The sequence below is a fragment of the Panicum hallii genome, chromosome 7 (genome assembly GCF_002211085.1).
Source record: "Panicum hallii strain FIL2 chromosome 7, PHallii_v3.1, whole genome shotgun sequence".
In the NCBI taxonomy this organism is placed as follows: Eukaryota; Viridiplantae; Streptophyta; class Magnoliopsida; order Poales; family Poaceae; genus Panicum; species Panicum hallii.
The window spans coordinates 42338119-42354171 of NC_038048.1; the positions used below are offsets into that span (position 1 = coordinate 42338119).

At 45.6% G+C, this 16053-nt stretch overlaps 3 protein-coding genes across 3 annotated transcripts; 2 read left to right on the forward strand and 1 right to left on the reverse strand.

Moving 5' to 3' along the window:
* The first annotated feature begins 3842 nt into the window (after positions 1–3842).
* Positions 3843–7856, forward strand: LOC112899842 (ankyrin repeat and zinc finger domain-containing protein 1). The gene is made up of 7 exons (XM_025968476.1): positions 3843–4263; positions 4909–5363; positions 5830–5944; positions 6066–6734; positions 6905–7006; positions 7293–7406; positions 7504–7856. Exons 1-7 carry the CDS (start codon positions 3988–3990, stop codon positions 7768–7770), a joined length of 1998 nt encoding a protein of 665 aa, XP_025824261.1. The 5' UTR covers positions 3843–3987; the 3' UTR covers positions 7771–7856.
* Positions 7857–8478: 622 nt separating this feature from the next.
* LOC112899843 (guard cell S-type anion channel SLAC1) lies at positions 8479–10611 on the forward strand. Its single transcript, XM_025968477.1, has 3 exons — positions 8479–9074; positions 9162–9967; positions 10050–10611. The coding sequence occupies exons 1-3, from the start codon at positions 8550–8552 to the stop codon at positions 10432–10434; spliced, it is 1716 nt and encodes a 571-aa protein (XP_025824262.1). The 5' UTR covers positions 8479–8549; the 3' UTR covers positions 10435–10611.
* A 2022-nt stretch (positions 10612–12633) lies between these two features.
* Positions 12634–15911, reverse strand: LOC112898925 (4-hydroxy-tetrahydrodipicolinate synthase 2, chloroplastic-like). The gene is made up of 3 exons (XM_025967239.1): positions 15738–15911; positions 14779–14859; positions 12634–13673 (listed from the first exon to the last, which is right to left on the reverse strand). Exons 1-3 carry the CDS (start codon positions 15857–15859, stop codon positions 12746–12748), a joined length of 1131 nt encoding a protein of 376 aa, XP_025823024.1. The 5' UTR covers positions 15860–15911; the 3' UTR covers positions 12634–12745.
* Positions 15912–16053: the final 142 nt, after the last annotated feature.

The following is a 16053-nucleotide window of genomic DNA, read 5'->3' on the forward strand; positions in this document are numbered from 1 at the left end:
GCTCTCCAGCAAAATCTCCTCGCTTTTGCTTAAAAAACACAGCTTTCTGAAGTGCAGCAGCCGCTGTGTTTGTATCACACATCCTTGCTAAACATTTGCGAAAATCTATCATTAAGTAATCTGTTGTCCCCATGGTATAATTCACCATCGGATTCAAAGCACAAGCACCTTGTACATAAGTCCCTAGTATGACAGTGGACATCCTCCTATCTATTATCTCCATGATATGTTGAAAACGAGTCGGATTTTTCTGACTTAAGTTGGCAGCATATGTCTGCTTTGTATTTTGATACTGCACAACCACTTCACCTAAAGTTGGAACCTGATCTTGATTGGCAAACCGTAAGAAAACATACAATTGCTCCACATCTTCCAACACATACTGCATGTTTGCCCACCAATCTAAATTTGTGAGGTTTGCGTATGCATACCTTCCCTGTTCTGAATTGAAATGGCGAGAAACCCAAAATTCTAGGGTCATCATCCACTGCATGAATTGATCTTTCTTCCTCATGAAGCTCTGAAGGAACATGTAATTTGTACCAAACCTTGTTGCATTCCACTTAACCAGTTCATCTCCAATGGCTAACTTCATCATATAGTGCAAGGAATTGGAGTTGTATAACCAACTACATATCTTCTTAGCACTCTCAATGATTGCTTCGTGGTCTGACCATTGTCCAATGTCCTTCAGCATAAGATTTATTGTGTGGGCAAGACATGGCTGCCAAACTATGTGTTGATACTCGGCATTGAGCAACTGACATGCCTTCTTGTAGTTGGATCCATTATCTGTCACTACTTGGACAACATGATCAGTGCCAACATCATTCGCAATCTTTTTGATGAGCTGCATGTATTAACAAACCATTAGTGTGCATCTTATGAATATTGTGTGAATAAAATCATACGATATCCTATGAATACAATGGATCCAAGTTCGACATACCTTAAGAATAAAATCAGCATCCTGTGAATATCCTGTGGCATCAAACGACTTCCAAAAGTACATTGTACCATTGCAGTACAACAAAAAATTTATGACACTCATGTGGATTGGACCAGTCCATGAATCACACATGATTGTTACACCATAAGTAGGCCATTCATGCTTACACTTGTCGATCTCTTCTATGATCTCTTTCTCATTCTCGTCGTCTAAGTAAACTCCATCAACCTCCCTCCCAGTACGTGATTTCACTCCTGTACCTACATTGTCACACAAACATGTTAACACAAAATAAGCATAGATGTAATAGTATGCAAACTAGCACATGCATACAATCTCACCATATTTTTGGATCTCCATGAAAGCTGCCCTAAAGTAAGGATCATCTAATTTCTTGCCAGGTATACCAGTCGCATGGCAAAATTTCGCCTACGCTCTTCCAATCTTGCTCTTGGCCCCTCTCCCCTTTTCCGTCCATGGGCTTGTATCAATTCGTGGTTGTCTTGGGCCAGAGGCAGAAGCAAGATTGTAGTCTCTCACACGGTCTGGCACTTGTGTCTTGCTCCTAGTGAGCATAGATGGGAGCGTACCTTTCACTTGCTCCGATCTGGAACCACCACCTCTCTCATATCGTTGACCAGCCCTCTCTCTCTATACTCATGCTCTTCTCTCGACTGTCGGAGAGTAGCTTCCAAATTATGGTCGTCATTCTCGGTCTCTAAGTCCACATATTCAGTTTTAGCTGCTTCATCTTCTCTTAACTTTCAACGATATCTTGCTTTCGTTCTTTGCTTGTTATTGTCGATCTGAAGCCCGAAATACTCCTTCACTTCTTTAGGAACATTGGGAGAATACCTCACATTCTTCCCTTGGTGTACCAAATGGTCCTTTAGCCGTGTTGCCCCTCCTCCACTCTTTTCAACACGACAATACTTGCACTTGAAGCCAGTGCCAATCTTCTCTCCATGTTCCCAAACTAAGTCCTGATTATCAGACATTCACCTACAAGAGGAAAATCGAACCATGTCTGTGTCAAAATTATGCTACGAATAAATGATACTCACTCTTAATTTGTTTTCCTATTTAACATAGCATTTTGTACAACAATAAACTTTTCCCCAGGACTAATATCTAACGCTGCAGTCTACATTTTAAATATGTGATACAACCAACCATCCAAGAAATATTATATACCACTGTAATATATTTAGCCAAATCAGTGAGTACAGATAAATAAGAAGCTAAACTGAACTGAAAATCGTCCCATACAAATCGATAATCAACGATTTACCTCGATTATCGACGCCACGATCACAGCTCTCTCGCTCCCAGCTGCAGCATCATCGATAATCGCCGCATATATATTGATTATCGGCCTTAATCGCACGAAAATCGGTGAACGGAGCTGAAATCGCCCACTCTCTTGCTTTGTGCTTGCGCGCGTGTGAGGAAAGTGAGAGGCAGGTTGGGGAAAGTGAACTGGAATATGAGGAAAGGGACAGGAGGTTGGACATGTGGTTGGAGAGAGAGTGACTGTGGTCCTCGTGAGGCCACAGTGTGGTGGAAGGGTTAACGGGTTAACGGGTTAGTGGATGGTAACGGGTAGTTAGATAAAAATATTTTTTCCCTAAGCAAACAATTGTTGCTTTCCATATGTGACAATATTCTGGAATCAAGAGAAAGTCTAGTTTTTTATAAAAATAAGTTCTCTACTTTTTATAATTTTTTTTAAATTTTTGAATTTTCCATTGAAATCTAGCGAAATTCCAGTCAGTTTACGTTCTCAGTTAGCATCGGTAACGATAAATTTCACCGATAATCGAGCGGTTTTGTAATGCATGATCCCGTCCTCGTGGGAGGCACAACTCGGCGGTGTACTCGGCGGATGCTCACTCAGCCTTGATCAATTTATTCCGTGATGCTGCTGCGTTGTAGAGTGGCTGGACATTCAATAATACACTGTCATGTACAAAATCCAATTGGCTTTGCCGTCACTTGCTAAAGCTAGACGGTCAAAATGGCTAACTCTACGGGCTTTGGCTAATTAATAAGGACCTAGGAAGTTCAATGCCCATTCTAAGATCACAGTGTAAAATTAATTAGTCCAACGGTCAAACCTTAAGATCAGAGTATATTTAATAGTTATGGTATCCAACTCACTAGAACATGGAGATAACATTAGTTGAAAAACATGAGTTCTAGATATAGATATGGAACTATGAACTAGTGATGTTTAAAACTTTAGTTTTTCAAAAGTTTAGATCCAATATATTATTCGATACTTGGTTTTAAAGATTCTTAATCCTAGATTCACAATCCATTGTGGGTTCATCCTATGATTTGTATGAAATTACTTTATTCCTCATGATCACACTAAATACGCGCATATGGTACTCGGATGGTGATGCAACCACCTATTACATTTCTGAAATCAATCAGCTAAGAGTTGATGATAGAAGCATTAATGAATCACCTCATCAACCAATTTCTAATTAAAATACATCTTACATCTTACATTGAGAGCTAGAGAGGGTATTTATTAAAAAAATATTATAGTTAAATAAGTTAAATTTAGAACAAACAAAACCTCCTACATTTTGAAGCGACATGAGTACTGAATAAGCAAACTAGAATATGATGCAGCTAGGCAATTTGATGATACTATTAAGCTAGGTACATTGGGCACACTGATTCGGGGGAGATGTTGATTGTTGAGTGCTATTTTGATGGTAATATAAAGTGAACTAACGAGCACAACTAATGCAGACATAGTGAGATTTTGATTTTTCTTGTTAGATATAAAGAAAATACTTAAAAAAAACTAAGTACCAAAAGGGCGGAACAAAACATGAACAAACAAGGAGTTGTTCCGGGCGTGGATCTCTGATCTAACGTTGTTCTGGCGTGCAGCCTCCTCCCACAAGCCACAACCAGGAACCAGCAACTCGAGAAGACCAACCGCACGCCGCACGCCGCACGGAACGTCGGATCCACGCACACCCGCCGCCGCCGCCGCCGCCGCCGCCTCGTCCTCCCAGATGGCGGCGGCCTCGACGGAGAAGAGGCCTCCTCGCTCGCTATTCGACCTTCCGTCTGAGTTCTTCGATTCAACAGTCCTCCTCCGGGCTCATCCCTCCACGGCCCCCTTCGCGGTGGAACCGTCCGAGCCCTCCCGGCCACCGCCGACGACTCAGCAGCAGCAGCAACCGTCAGAGGCTGTGGGGTTCAGGTGGACGTGCAACACCTGCGCTGCGGAGTTCGAATCGCTGCAGGAGCAGCGCGAGCACTTCAAGTCCGACCTACACCGCCTGAACGTATCTGCTTCCTACTCTTAACTGGACCATGTATCTTTCACTTCTGAATTGTAATTAATTGTTGGAATATGTAATTTATGATGATGGATGTGATGAAATAGGCTAGCAATTTCTATAGCAGCTGTGCTGATCATGGTAGGCATTCTCAAGTAGCTTTGTTGCTGGAACATCCAATTAAGTTTGCTGTGCTGTGGAGTTGATTGACTTGCTACTTATTGGAGAAGAACAACTTATGAGGGTCAATCTCTTAATTTTTCACATTGTGCAATGGCACATAGGGAGATCTAATCATGTCCAACAACAGAGTATTGCTATTGTACTGAAACTCCTAAACCATATAATGGAGCATCAGAAACTCTGAAGGCTCAGTTTCACATTGCTCTGTCGGACAGCACTGTGTTGTGGAAGGTGTTATTTTTGTCTAATTGTCAGTTTCTCGCATGCTCTGAAAATAAGCAGTTATGTTCTTTCATAGAACTTTGGATAAAAAGAAGGAATATATGTCCTTCTGTTATTTTTTCATGTGATCCAATTACTATTTGGTTTGGTTCTGTCCAAAATATCATTCTTAATGTCTACATGCCATACACGTGTCTCATATTTTTGATCCTCTTGCTTCTATTTTTGTTTTGTCATTCCCATCAGGTTAAGTTGAGCATTGCTGGTAAAACTATTATAAAGGAAGAGGACCTGGACAAAGCAGATTCTGATTCCCTGTTTGACGATTTGGAGATATCCAGCGTATCTGGATCGGAGGATGAACTAGAAAATGGACCTGCATCAGAGCGTGGACTCTCAGTTAAAGGCAAGGAAGAATTCAGGAAGAAACTTTATTTTCGGTGTCGATCGGGTGACACGATTTCTATCTGGAGATGCATACTGTTGAAAGAACATGAAGAACCATTTATTGATTGCAAGTCTGGTCAGATGGAAAGTGCATCTTGTGTACAAGAGGATGAGATGATAAATAGGGTGAAGCGTTTGACATGTGAACCTCGTGATGCGTCACGTTTGAGGATTGTTCTACTAACAAGTGGTGGGCATTTTGCTGGATGTGTTTTTGACGGTAATTCCGTTTTAGCTCATAAAACATTTCATAGGTAACATTGCCAATTCCAACTCTTATGCATAAGAACTTGTGAGACATATATCTTCATGAATTTTCTGCAAGCCCTTCATCCTTCACTTTAGAATAACCTTGTAATCTCAGGTTACAACAACATTCCATTGCGCCGGCAGACATTTCCATTAGTGTTGCATAAACTATAAACACAAATAGAACTTAGGGCTTCAATTGAGAAACCTTCCCTTTTCATGAAATGCATCTTTGCCAATGCAAATATAATTGTGAATCCTGTTATCAACAGAAGTTTCCTACTGCCGTTTCTGTGCTCCATGTCTTTATTGCATAATGTATTTCCTTTGTTGAGGTGGCATAGTTTTAACTTTTTTGGTTGATGAAATCAGATGGATTTGTTTGTTTGTTGAACATACCTTTTATTGGTTTTGCTTTGCTTTCTGTATGTTGATGATAAATGATTCTTGTTTGTCCATTTGTTTTTGAAGGTATGTCGTAAGAGCAAAGGCTGGAAAGAGGCAATCTGGAAAAGATGCTACTGGCAAAGTTGCGCACTCAGCAGGCTCTTCTCTTCGACGCTATAATGAAGCAGCATTGAGAAAGGTGTGTTATAAATTTCAGAAGAAACATTCCTTTTGGTTCTCGTTGAGTTTTAGCAGCCGATTACAGTTTAGTTTTCACATTGCTTTATTTTGGAAGTGTCTTTTTTGTTGCCTTATTACAGGAAGTTCAAGAATTAATTGTTTCATGGAAGTCATACTTTGACACCTGTGTTTGTGCCTTTATATACGCTCCATCAAAGAACCGCCAGATGCTCTTTGATGGGGATAAGACCCAGTCGGTAATTCAGGCTTGTGATATTCGCTCAGTTCCCTTGACTGTTCATCGGCCCACCTTGAAGGAAGCTAAGCGGGTATACAGTAACCTGACACAGCTCCATTATGAGATGGAATGTTCAACTACAGATGAAACCTTACCCCATGGTGAAAGTGTGACAAGTGTTGAAGAAAGCGAAGGAAAAAAGAAGGAAGTGGCTGTGGACTCCAAGGAATCTATTTCTAACTTATCTGTCAGTTTGGAGTTGTTGAACAATAATGAAGAAGTCAAAAATGAAGAAGTAATCATACCATCATCTAAGAAAGAAACAACCCCTCTTCACGAGGCAGCAAAATCTGGCAATGCACAGCTGACTCTGGAGTTACTTGAGCAGGGTTTGGATCCTTGCATCAAAGATGCAAGGGGAAAGACTCCTTACTTGCTGGCTTCGGATAAGGAAGTTAGAAATACATTCAGAAGATTTATGGCTCTCAACCTTGACAAATGGGATTGGCATGCTGCAAATGTGCCTAGTGCACTGACAAAGGAAATGGAAGAATCACAAGCTGCAAAACAGGTGAGTTTTACCTGCCCCAGAAAAAATAAAATCTTTTTCTCAGCTCCTTTCATGCATTTATAAGAATTTATGAACAATTCATTAAATGAATGAACAGAACATAGTTGTGTGTTTGTTTTTTTTCTTTTGACACAAAATTGTGTGTATATTGACCCTGCCTTGTACTATAGGCAGAGAAGGATGCCAAGAAGAAAGCGCGTGCGAAAGAATTGAAGAAGTTAAAGAAAGCAAGAGAAAAGGAGGAGAACGAGAAGGAAAAAGAAAAGGCAAAGGTTAGTACTCTACTCATTTCTGAATTATTAGGAGTACATATAGCTGTATAAATCCAATTTATCCCGGTTGCTCATTAGTTCAATACTTTGTTTATTATCGTTTAATGTTGTGGGTGCAATGAGTTTGTTGCCCCAAATGTCATCCATGCTTGCTGGTGTTTGTTCATGATTTCAGTATCTTGTTAGTAATTGGCTGGTGAACATTACTGCTCGAGGCATTAAATTGCCTTTGAAAACCTTTTTCATTTACTTTCTTATTGCTCTCTTTTATCCTATCAAAATGTAGGCTCAACCATCACAATCCAAAACTTCGATGGGCCAAATGGCCAACAGAACTACTTCTGTGCCAGGCCTTAAACCAAAGCATCAGACGCCCCAGCAGTTCCTTATTGAAAAGGAGGTATGATCATTTCACGCCTGGAAAATTGTATAGCAACATCAATTTCAAACTGCATGCGTGATTATATACATTTATTCCTTGATGAACTTTTAATCAGGAGGAACGACAAAGGAAGCTAGCGGAAGAAAGAGAGAAGAGAGCGGCGGCGGCAGAGAGAAGACTCGCGGCCCTGGCTGCTCAATCTGCGGGAACATCAGGTGCAGCAGCAGCAGCAAACTCCGTGCAGAAGGCAGCGACAGACGACAATTCTTGTTCGTGCTGTTTCACTTCCTTGGCTGGCAAAGTGCCATTCCACCGATACAACTACAAATACTGCAGCACTACGTGCATGCATCTTCATTCAGAAATGCTGCAAGATGACTGAGGAAATTGTATGCTGAGATTCACATGATTTTTTTATGGTAGATTGACCTCATATCAATAACAGGCGGTTCACCCAGTTTTTCATAATTCTGCTGTGCGCATTTAAACTTTGTGGTGCGAGATGTCTTTATTCCGTGTTCATGTTTTTGATTCATGTCAGAACTCAGAACACTCCAATGACTCCATTGAGCTCAGGCCCAGCCGTGTCACAATTCCTGGTACGCCTGGAATCCTGGACTCCTGAATCACCTAGTATCCCTGTGCTACGTCAGACTTGCGTACGTGTGCCTCGAATCCACCATGGGCGCTTGCATGACAAGTTGGCAATGGCAACATGCCCGTGAACTTCTTGGCCAATGCCAACCTCGAGCAGTAAACAGCCGGCCGTGGGCTCTTGTCGACCTCTGGCTTTCGAACATCACGGTTACAAGGGCGCCGCTTTTCAAAGATTTCATGACCTGCACCGTGGGGGCAGATCACAGCCAATGGTTTCCACATCTCGTGACCTCGCCATTGGCGTCTTCCTTTCGAGCTAAAGGCACGGCCAGCAGCGATCCATCTCCTCCCCATCGACCAACCACTTGGACAGCAATGGCTTCGCCCGCCCCGGCCCTCTCGACGCATGCACGCGGTGGCGCCCGCCGGTGCACGTGAAAGCACCGCCCACGTTGACACACTGCCGCGATAGATCGAGCATATATGGGCGCGGCACGAACACGATCAACACTTCTTTGCCCTGATCTCGTTGTTGGGAGCAGCTGAGATCGCGTAGCTGCAGAAATGGCGGCCGACCCTTCGTCGTCTTCGACGGGCCAGCACGCGGATGACTTCCACGCGGCCCCGCCCGAGGACGCGAGGCAGACGGCGATGAGCGGGCCGCTCAGCGTCCGTGGCGAGCGGAGGCCACCGCCGATGCAGCGCGCCTTCAGCCGGCAGGTCTCTCTCGGCAGCGGCGTGACGGTGCTGGGCATGGACAGAGGGGGCAGGAACGGTGGAGGTAGGGGCCAGCGCGCCCTCCCGCGCAGCGGCAGGAGCCTCGGGGTGCTCAACCACAGCGGCGCCCTTGGCGCGGCCGGCGGCGACGGCGCGGCGCGCCGGGGCGACTTCAGCATGTTCCGCACCAAGTCGACGCTGAGCAAGCAGAACTCGCTGCTGCCGACTAGGATCAGGGAGTCCGACCTCGAACTGCCGACTCACGTCGAGGACCAGTCCGTCGGCAGGCCGGCGGAGGACCCGCTCAACAAGAGCGTCCCCGCCGGCCGCTACTTCGCCGCGCTCCGCGGCCCCGAGCTCGACGAAGTCCGCGTAAGTACTGCCACGACACGCACAGCAAACGGCGTTTATGCACGCACGTTGTCTGACACTTGATCGAACAACGTGTCGTTTCCTTAGGATTACGAGGACATCCTGCTGCCCAAGGATGAGGTGTGGCCGTTCCTGCTGCGGTTTCCGATCGGCTGCTTCGGTTTGTGCCTGGGCCTCGGCAGCCAGGCCATCCTCTGGGGCTCGCTGGCGGCGAGCCCGGCGATGCGCTTCCTGCACGTGACGCCCATGATCAACGTCGCGCTCTGGCTGCTCGCCGTCGCCGTGCTCGTCGCGACGTCCGTCACCTACGCGCTCAAGTGCGTCTTCTACTTCGAGGCCATCCGGCGCGAGTACTTCCATCCGGTCCGCGTCAACTTCTTCTTCGCACCGTGGATCGCGGCCATGTTCGTCACCATCGGCCTGCCCCGCGCCTACGCACCGGAGCGGCCGCACCCAGCCGTGTGGTGCGCCTTCGTCCTGCCGCTCTTCGCGCTCGAGCTCAAGATCTACGGGCAATGGCTCTCCGGCGGCAAGCGGCGGCTGTGCAAGGTGGCCAACCCGTCCTCCCACCTCTCGGTGGTGGGCAACTTCGTCGGGGCCATCCTGGCGGCGAGGGTCGGGTGGGCGGAGGCCGGCAAGTTCCTCTGGGCCATCGGGGTCGCGCACTACATCGTCGTGTTCGTGACGCTGTACCAGCGGCTGCCCACCAACGAGACGCTGCCCAAGGAGCTGCACCCGGTGTACTCCATGTTCATCGCCACGCCGTCGGCCGCGAGCCTCGCCTGGGCCGCGATCTACGGCAGCTTCGACGCCGTGGCGCGCACCTTCTTCTTCATGGCCATCTTCCTGTACCTGTCCCTCGTCGTGCGCATCAACTTCTTCCGCGGGTTCCGGTGAGTACCCGTCGATCTTCTTCCGATTCGATTGCTCGCCGCCGCGACGACCACCCAACTGATCAGGCGCATGCTACCGCAGGTTCTCCCTGGCGTGGTGGTCGTACACGTTTCCCATGACGACGGCGTCGCTGGCCACTGTCAAGTACGCCGAGGCCGAGCCGTGCTTCGCGAGCAGGGCCCTCGCGCTGAGCCTCTCCCTCATGTCGACGACGATGGTGTCGCTGCTGCTCGTGTCGACGCTCCTGCACGCGTTCATCTGGCGATCGCTCTTCCCCAATGACCTGGCCATCGCGATCACCAAGGACCGGCAGAACGGGGCCGTGAAGCCGAGCGGCAAAGGGAAGAGGACCAGCAAGAGGGTGCACGACATCAAGCGATGGGCCAAGCAGGCGCCGCTCTCCCTCGTGTCCTCCATCACCAAGAGCAACTCGGCGGACAAGGAGGAAGAGGAGAAAACAGAATAGGAGCAGTTATTATTAAAAAGACGCTCGTTACCAGGAGCTGGGATCATTAAGCCATAAGGGATGGTTTTTTCGCAAGTATAGAAGTAATGATATGTAATAATAGTAGTGATGACATAGCGAGGATCTGTCTCTAGGATTGCTAGAAATACAAGCCACCATATATACTATTATTTAGTAGCTCATGTGTATTCGTGTTTTACATCTTCTTAATATCTTCCATATAAAATGTGCTGGATCCAGATCATCTATCTATACTATAAATAACGAAAATTTTTAAAAATATTTTTTATCCATATCGGGTCCACTGTACCCCTCGTGTTAGATCCATTACGGATCCACCTATCATGTTAAAATAGACGTATAGAAATCACGAGCCAGACATTGTTTCTGCCAAAATCTAATTGCTTTTCTCACCGCGTCCGCGGCCTTACCCGCCCGCTGTACTCGCTTATTTTTTTTCTCCGCTGGCCCGTCCACCTGCTAGCCGCTCCGCTCGCCAGCCCATGCTGGTGCCCCGCTGCGCTCAAAAAGCCGCCGCATGCCCCTGGGCCCGCTCAGCCCGCGCTGCTCGCACCGCTACGCTACTCCGCCGTCACCCGCTGCTCGCCTTCGTCGTCGGCGCGCGCCATGGCCTCACAGCTCCTCGTCGTCGTCCACACGCGCTGCAGCACCATGCAGCTCGTCGTTGCCCTCCACCGCCGCCCGCAGATGTTGGTTCCGTGAGGAGTAGAGGAGAAGCCGCAGAGCGCTGGTTTGCTTGCTCGGTGGTGAACTGGTGATAGAAGCAGAGAAGGAGATGGATATGGTGCGCTGCTGATTGGTTCGGCAAAAGCAGATGGAATTGAATCTGCTACTTGACGGGGTATGGAAGAGGAAGAACGGAGAGAGATCGATGATGCTTGGTGTCGTGGAGAAAAAGAGCAGAGAGGAGAGAGATCTGCAAGTGGAGGCAACCGGAGAGCAGGAAACCACGCGCCGGCCGTGAGCCGCCCGCAGCCGCGTCGCATGCGGTCCTCAGCTCCACGCCGATCTCCTCGACAACACGGACTTGCATCACAGGATGGGCGTCGGTAGCACGGGAGGGCTGCAGGCCTGCGGTAGGGAAGAGCGGCATCATCTCACGTGAACGGTAGCAGCAGCTAGCATCTCCTGCTCCAACAGTCTTTACTAAGACCCCTACATTGCAGGCAGAGGTGTTCGACGAAATGTCCATACGATATTCAAGCGGCATAGTAGCCTAAGCAACCTGCACGTGCGGCACCTAAAATAATACACTCAAATATTATGAACTTCAGCAAGGTGCTTGGCATTAGTTGTGTAGTGTTGCTAGCTACGGAGGTGATAAAATTGTTGTTTGTACACCAAGCAGGATGATTAGTATCGTTTGCACTAGCAACGGGAAAATTACTACCTTAGAGTGATATTCTTGAGGTTGGATGAAGCTGATAGGATGTTCTATCCGGGATTTGAGCCACATATAACTAGGATGATTCAAAACACCTGGCAAGATAGGCATACAGTACTTTCATCAGCCACTTTTCCGTGGCAGGTAGAGATGCTGGGACGCAAGGTGCTGATCAAGCCTATTGAGATTCAGGTGGGTAGAAGGAGTGTCAGATTAAAGCCCAACTTTTGCAATGATCATTCAGCAATACAAAGAGGTCCATGATATCTTCGCCATGAAAGTTTTTTATCTCTTAAATCTATCAATGCACAATATAAAATCTTTAGAAAATTGCTTGGCCATGAAAGCTTTTATCCGATCCATTAAATCTATCTATGCAGAAATATATAATATTTAGAAATTTGGTGAGCACTTGAACTGATTAGTTGTTCTATAGACCACTGAACTGTGCATAAATTTTTTTTTGAGTCTTATAATTTGTTGGGAAAAGCAGCTTAGTGCCTAAATTCTGTCCAAATTTAGGCAAGATCATTGGCTGCATCCAATCTTGGTTGCCAAGACCAAGGATGGCATGAAGGTGAGTCAGGACTTCCAGTCCGATGGTGGTGCGTAGTCTGTATGTATAGGTATAATATAGGTAGAATTATTGGTTTTTAGTTTAATTAGTAAATGATCAGCACTATAAATACAAAAGTATATTTTACTAAATTTTCCATAACACGTGTGTGGCACACGTGCACTCTACTAGTATAAGAAACGAACTACCTAGATCAACGGAAACTGTAATAGTAGTATAAGCCAAAACCGCATTCATTCCATGAGACAGTTTTATTCATTGAAAGTATGAAAATCCTCGTGACAAGACACTTATTCATCAAAATACCTAGGAATATCAAAGCTCACTTACTAATACCTACTGATCAAAACAAAATCATCATCATCGAGAACCCGTGCCTCTTGCTGTCCCACAAAGTTTTCCCGTCCAATAGCTTCAACAATTCGGACAAACTCAATCCTCTTTGCAAGAGGAACCGGAACATACGGCAATCTGAAGACGGGCCTTACCACCCCAAGCTGAGCCAGAGCAGTGTTGAGAGCGATGGGATTTGGCTGGCAAAATAACCATTTCATCAAAGGCAACAACTTCTCATTTAGCACTGCATTCTCACCTTCATACATGAGGCTGCGCATGAGACCAGGAACAAGGTTGCTTGCTACAGAAATGACTCCAGTAGCACCATATTTCCACCTAGAATCATGGCATTCGTCATCGTTGCCGCTCCATATTGTAATACCCTTGTCAGTATAGCACTTCACCCTCTCGTGTCCAACACATTCTTTCACACCCGCCAGGTTTGAGTATCTTGAAATTGCCTCAATAATTTCAGGGGTAATATCGTGGCCACTCCTTGATGGCACGTTATAAATTATAGTTGGACCCATCGGAAGCACAGCCTCGAAGTGAGAGATCAATCCTTCAGTTGAGGTCTTCCCGTAGTAAGGATTGATGTGGAGAGCAGCATGCATGCCAACAGCAAATCCCTGCTCTGTAGCGTGAACAGCCTCTCTAGTTGAGTTACTTCCCGTGTTACCTATCACTTTAATTCTACTGCCGAAGCAGTTAACAGTACGACCAATGAGCATGATGTGTTCATCCCAGCTCATAAGGTGACCCTCTCCTGTTGTTCCACCAACTATTACACCTTCAGCACCACCCTCTATCTGCATGTTTATCAAAGAATCATACGCTTCGAGATCGAATCTTCCATCTGGCAAATAGGGAGTTTTGACTGCTGTGATTAGTCTTAGACTTGTGATGTCGCCTGTCGATGTCCTGTACCAAAGACATAGGAATATCATACTCAGTAGCAGATAACATTTATCAGAGGTCTCAAATACTGCTGCGGAAACAGTAAGATCCATGTGATTACTGGTTACTAAGTTAAAGTCACCAAACATAAAGATACCACTTGCAGTCACCAGAGATTGTATAGAATGACTTCATTAAGAAAATGAACTCAAATTCCCTAAAAAGATGAACACAACTTCAATAAAAGAACCATCGTATCGAGTATATAGCTATTTAGATACATTGTCTAGATAAAAGTTCACATTTGAGATGCGCTTGTATAGCATAGTGGCGAATACTAAAGATGAGAGTGACCCTAGCAAGGCTTGAACCCTCGATCTCACTGGAAAAAAAGAAGGCATCATTGTCCTCCAGGTAAGACCCAATGTTTGGCCTTTTCTTGACTCTTAGCAAATGCCCAGGGGGACGTCTCTCCCGGGGGTTGAGTTTTTTTAGAGAGGTATATTGACTACGCTATTTCTCTACAAACTGCCAACTTACAGAGACAGGAGGTGACACACCATAATTAGGTTAATTTCACAGGATTGGCTTCATGAAAATAACAAGAACATATTGTGTTTCTCGATTAATTAAAAAATCTCTGATAAGAGTGCCAAGCTTATCATCATTCAACAAGCATGTTGTCACTATGTAAGATCAAAATGAGCCATGGCATGACTTCAAAGCTTAATTGAAATAAGCAATGTACCTTTCTTAAAGCTAACTTAACAACTCAACGGATTGATTACAGAAGTCTACAGGAAGGGGTTTTCATATCATGGTATGGGAAAGTGGGCTTCCAGTTTTAATTGGCGATTGGAATTGATGGATTTCTTTTTCACAACATCGTAAGGTTTCAACAGTACAAGTTTAAAACAGAAGTGCAAACATAACCATAAAATAATTTATTAGTTCAGCATCTGGTACAAAAGAGACTTTACTATTGTTAAATTGATATATACGGCCAATTTCACACATAGTTGACAGTTTACCCAGTGGTATCAAGCTGAAAATGTAAGAAAATCTACATCAAATAAATTAATCAAGGAACAAAAGAATGTCAGCACTTCTTTTGAACTTAACAAGTTACCGATTTTTCACTTCAGTACTTTGCATTGGAAGATAGTCATCTAGAATGATGGCTGCCACTGGAAACTTCCCTCTGCCAGTCCTGCACAAGTAACGATGTGTTAGAGAGGTTATGTTTGGAAGTAAGGAGAATACAGAATTGCAGATTAAGTGAATTAAAAACTGAAGGCCACTCCTTCAAAAAGCAAACAAGGTTTTTAAATATCTTAAGCAGTACAGAGACGCCAAAAAGAAAACTTTAGGCAAGCTCTGTACTCCCTTTGGTCGCAAATACAGTCAAACTGCTGGGACTTTGACTACCATGGTATCTTTAAAAATTTAGACAGGAAGCATGAAAAACATACAATTAGATTTTTCTGAAACTGGTTCTTACAATTACAATTTGTTGGGTTTTTGAGAAATTGGTTGCATTCAGATACAATGTCATATAACTTTATAAGTACAGAATAACATGTATTTGTGGTAGGAGGGTTTATATTGTAGGCTAAATGCAGAATGGCCGCAGAGAAAAGTGTCATCTAGAACAAAGAAAGTGTGAACTACTAAGACCGGTAAAGCATTCTAGTCCCTACCAACAAGGCACTGCCTACAACTAGAAGTCACATAACATTAGAGGACAATCGTTGGCCTCCAATTCTCCACCACCCAAATCCGGCTAACCGGCATCCAATGATCTATCGCTGTGAAGCTAATTGATATTCGTACATCAATGAATCAAGTGATATTTTGCAAACAAAACAAGCCAACTATTCTTGAGAAAATGGACTTTCCAATTGCAGAAGTGAACCGGCGGGCTAGGTAACCAAATTGAAGAACAAGATTAGCGCTGCAACTCATACTATAACCTCCATATACCCCCTTCAGAATTCAGACGGCCGTTCAAGCATGCCGAACGCATGGCAATACATAGATTAAACTGAACAAATGGCAGGAAGACGAGACTTCAGAGAGGTACCAGACCTGTGCGGGGCGACCGCGGCGCGGCGGGGCGGTGCTAGCCGCGACGCCGGCCCCATGCCCAGCGCGGGGGCCTCCTTCCAGCCGACGAGACGGGCGCCCGGGTTAGCCATCGGCAGCGCCATGTTTCTCCGGGGAGAAAGGAAAACAACAGCCAGACAGGTTTTTGACGCGGGCTGAAGTGGCCTGTTTGTTGACGCCAGCGCTGGGCTCGGTTTTTAACGGCTGGCGAGCGTCGACGACGTGACCGGCGGTCCAGCCCAAACAGGGACGGATTGAGCACGTGTAGTTTTACATGGCGCGGACTGGCCCGGCCCAG

Coding starts and splice junctions, on each gene's coding strand:
- LOC112898925 (XM_025967239.1), bottom strand. CDS start 15,859: ATGGCGCTGCCGATGGCTAACCCGGGCGCCCGTCTCGTCGGCTGGAAG. Junction 14,860..15,737: donor GCCGCGGTCGCCCCGCACAG/GTCTGGTACCTC, acceptor TTACTTGTGCAG/GACTGGCAGAGGGAAGTTTC. Junction 13,674..14,778: donor AGTACTGAAGTGAAAAATCG/GTAACTTGTTAA, acceptor TCTTTGGTACAG/GACATCGACAGGCGACATCA.
- LOC112899842 (XM_025968476.1), top strand. CDS start 3,988: ATGGCGGCGGCCTCGACGGAGAAGAGGCCTCCTCGCTCGCTATTCGAC. Junction 5,945..6,065: donor ATGAAGCAGCATTGAGAAAG/GTGTGTTATAAA, acceptor GCCTTATTACAG/GAAGTTCAAGAATTAATTGT. Junction 7,407..7,503: donor AGTTCCTTATTGAAAAGGAG/GTATGATCATTT, acceptor ACTTTTAATCAG/GAGGAACGACAAAGGAAGCT.
- LOC112899843 (XM_025968477.1), top strand. CDS start 8,550: ATGGCGGCCGACCCTTCGTCGTCTTCGACGGGCCAGCACGCGGATGAC. Junction 9,075..9,161: donor CCGAGCTCGACGAAGTCCGC/GTAAGTACTGCC, acceptor TCGTTTCCTTAG/GATTACGAGGACATCCTGCT. Junction 9,968..10,049: donor AACTTCTTCCGCGGGTTCCG/GTGAGTACCCGT, acceptor ATGCTACCGCAG/GTTCTCCCTGGCGTGGTGGT.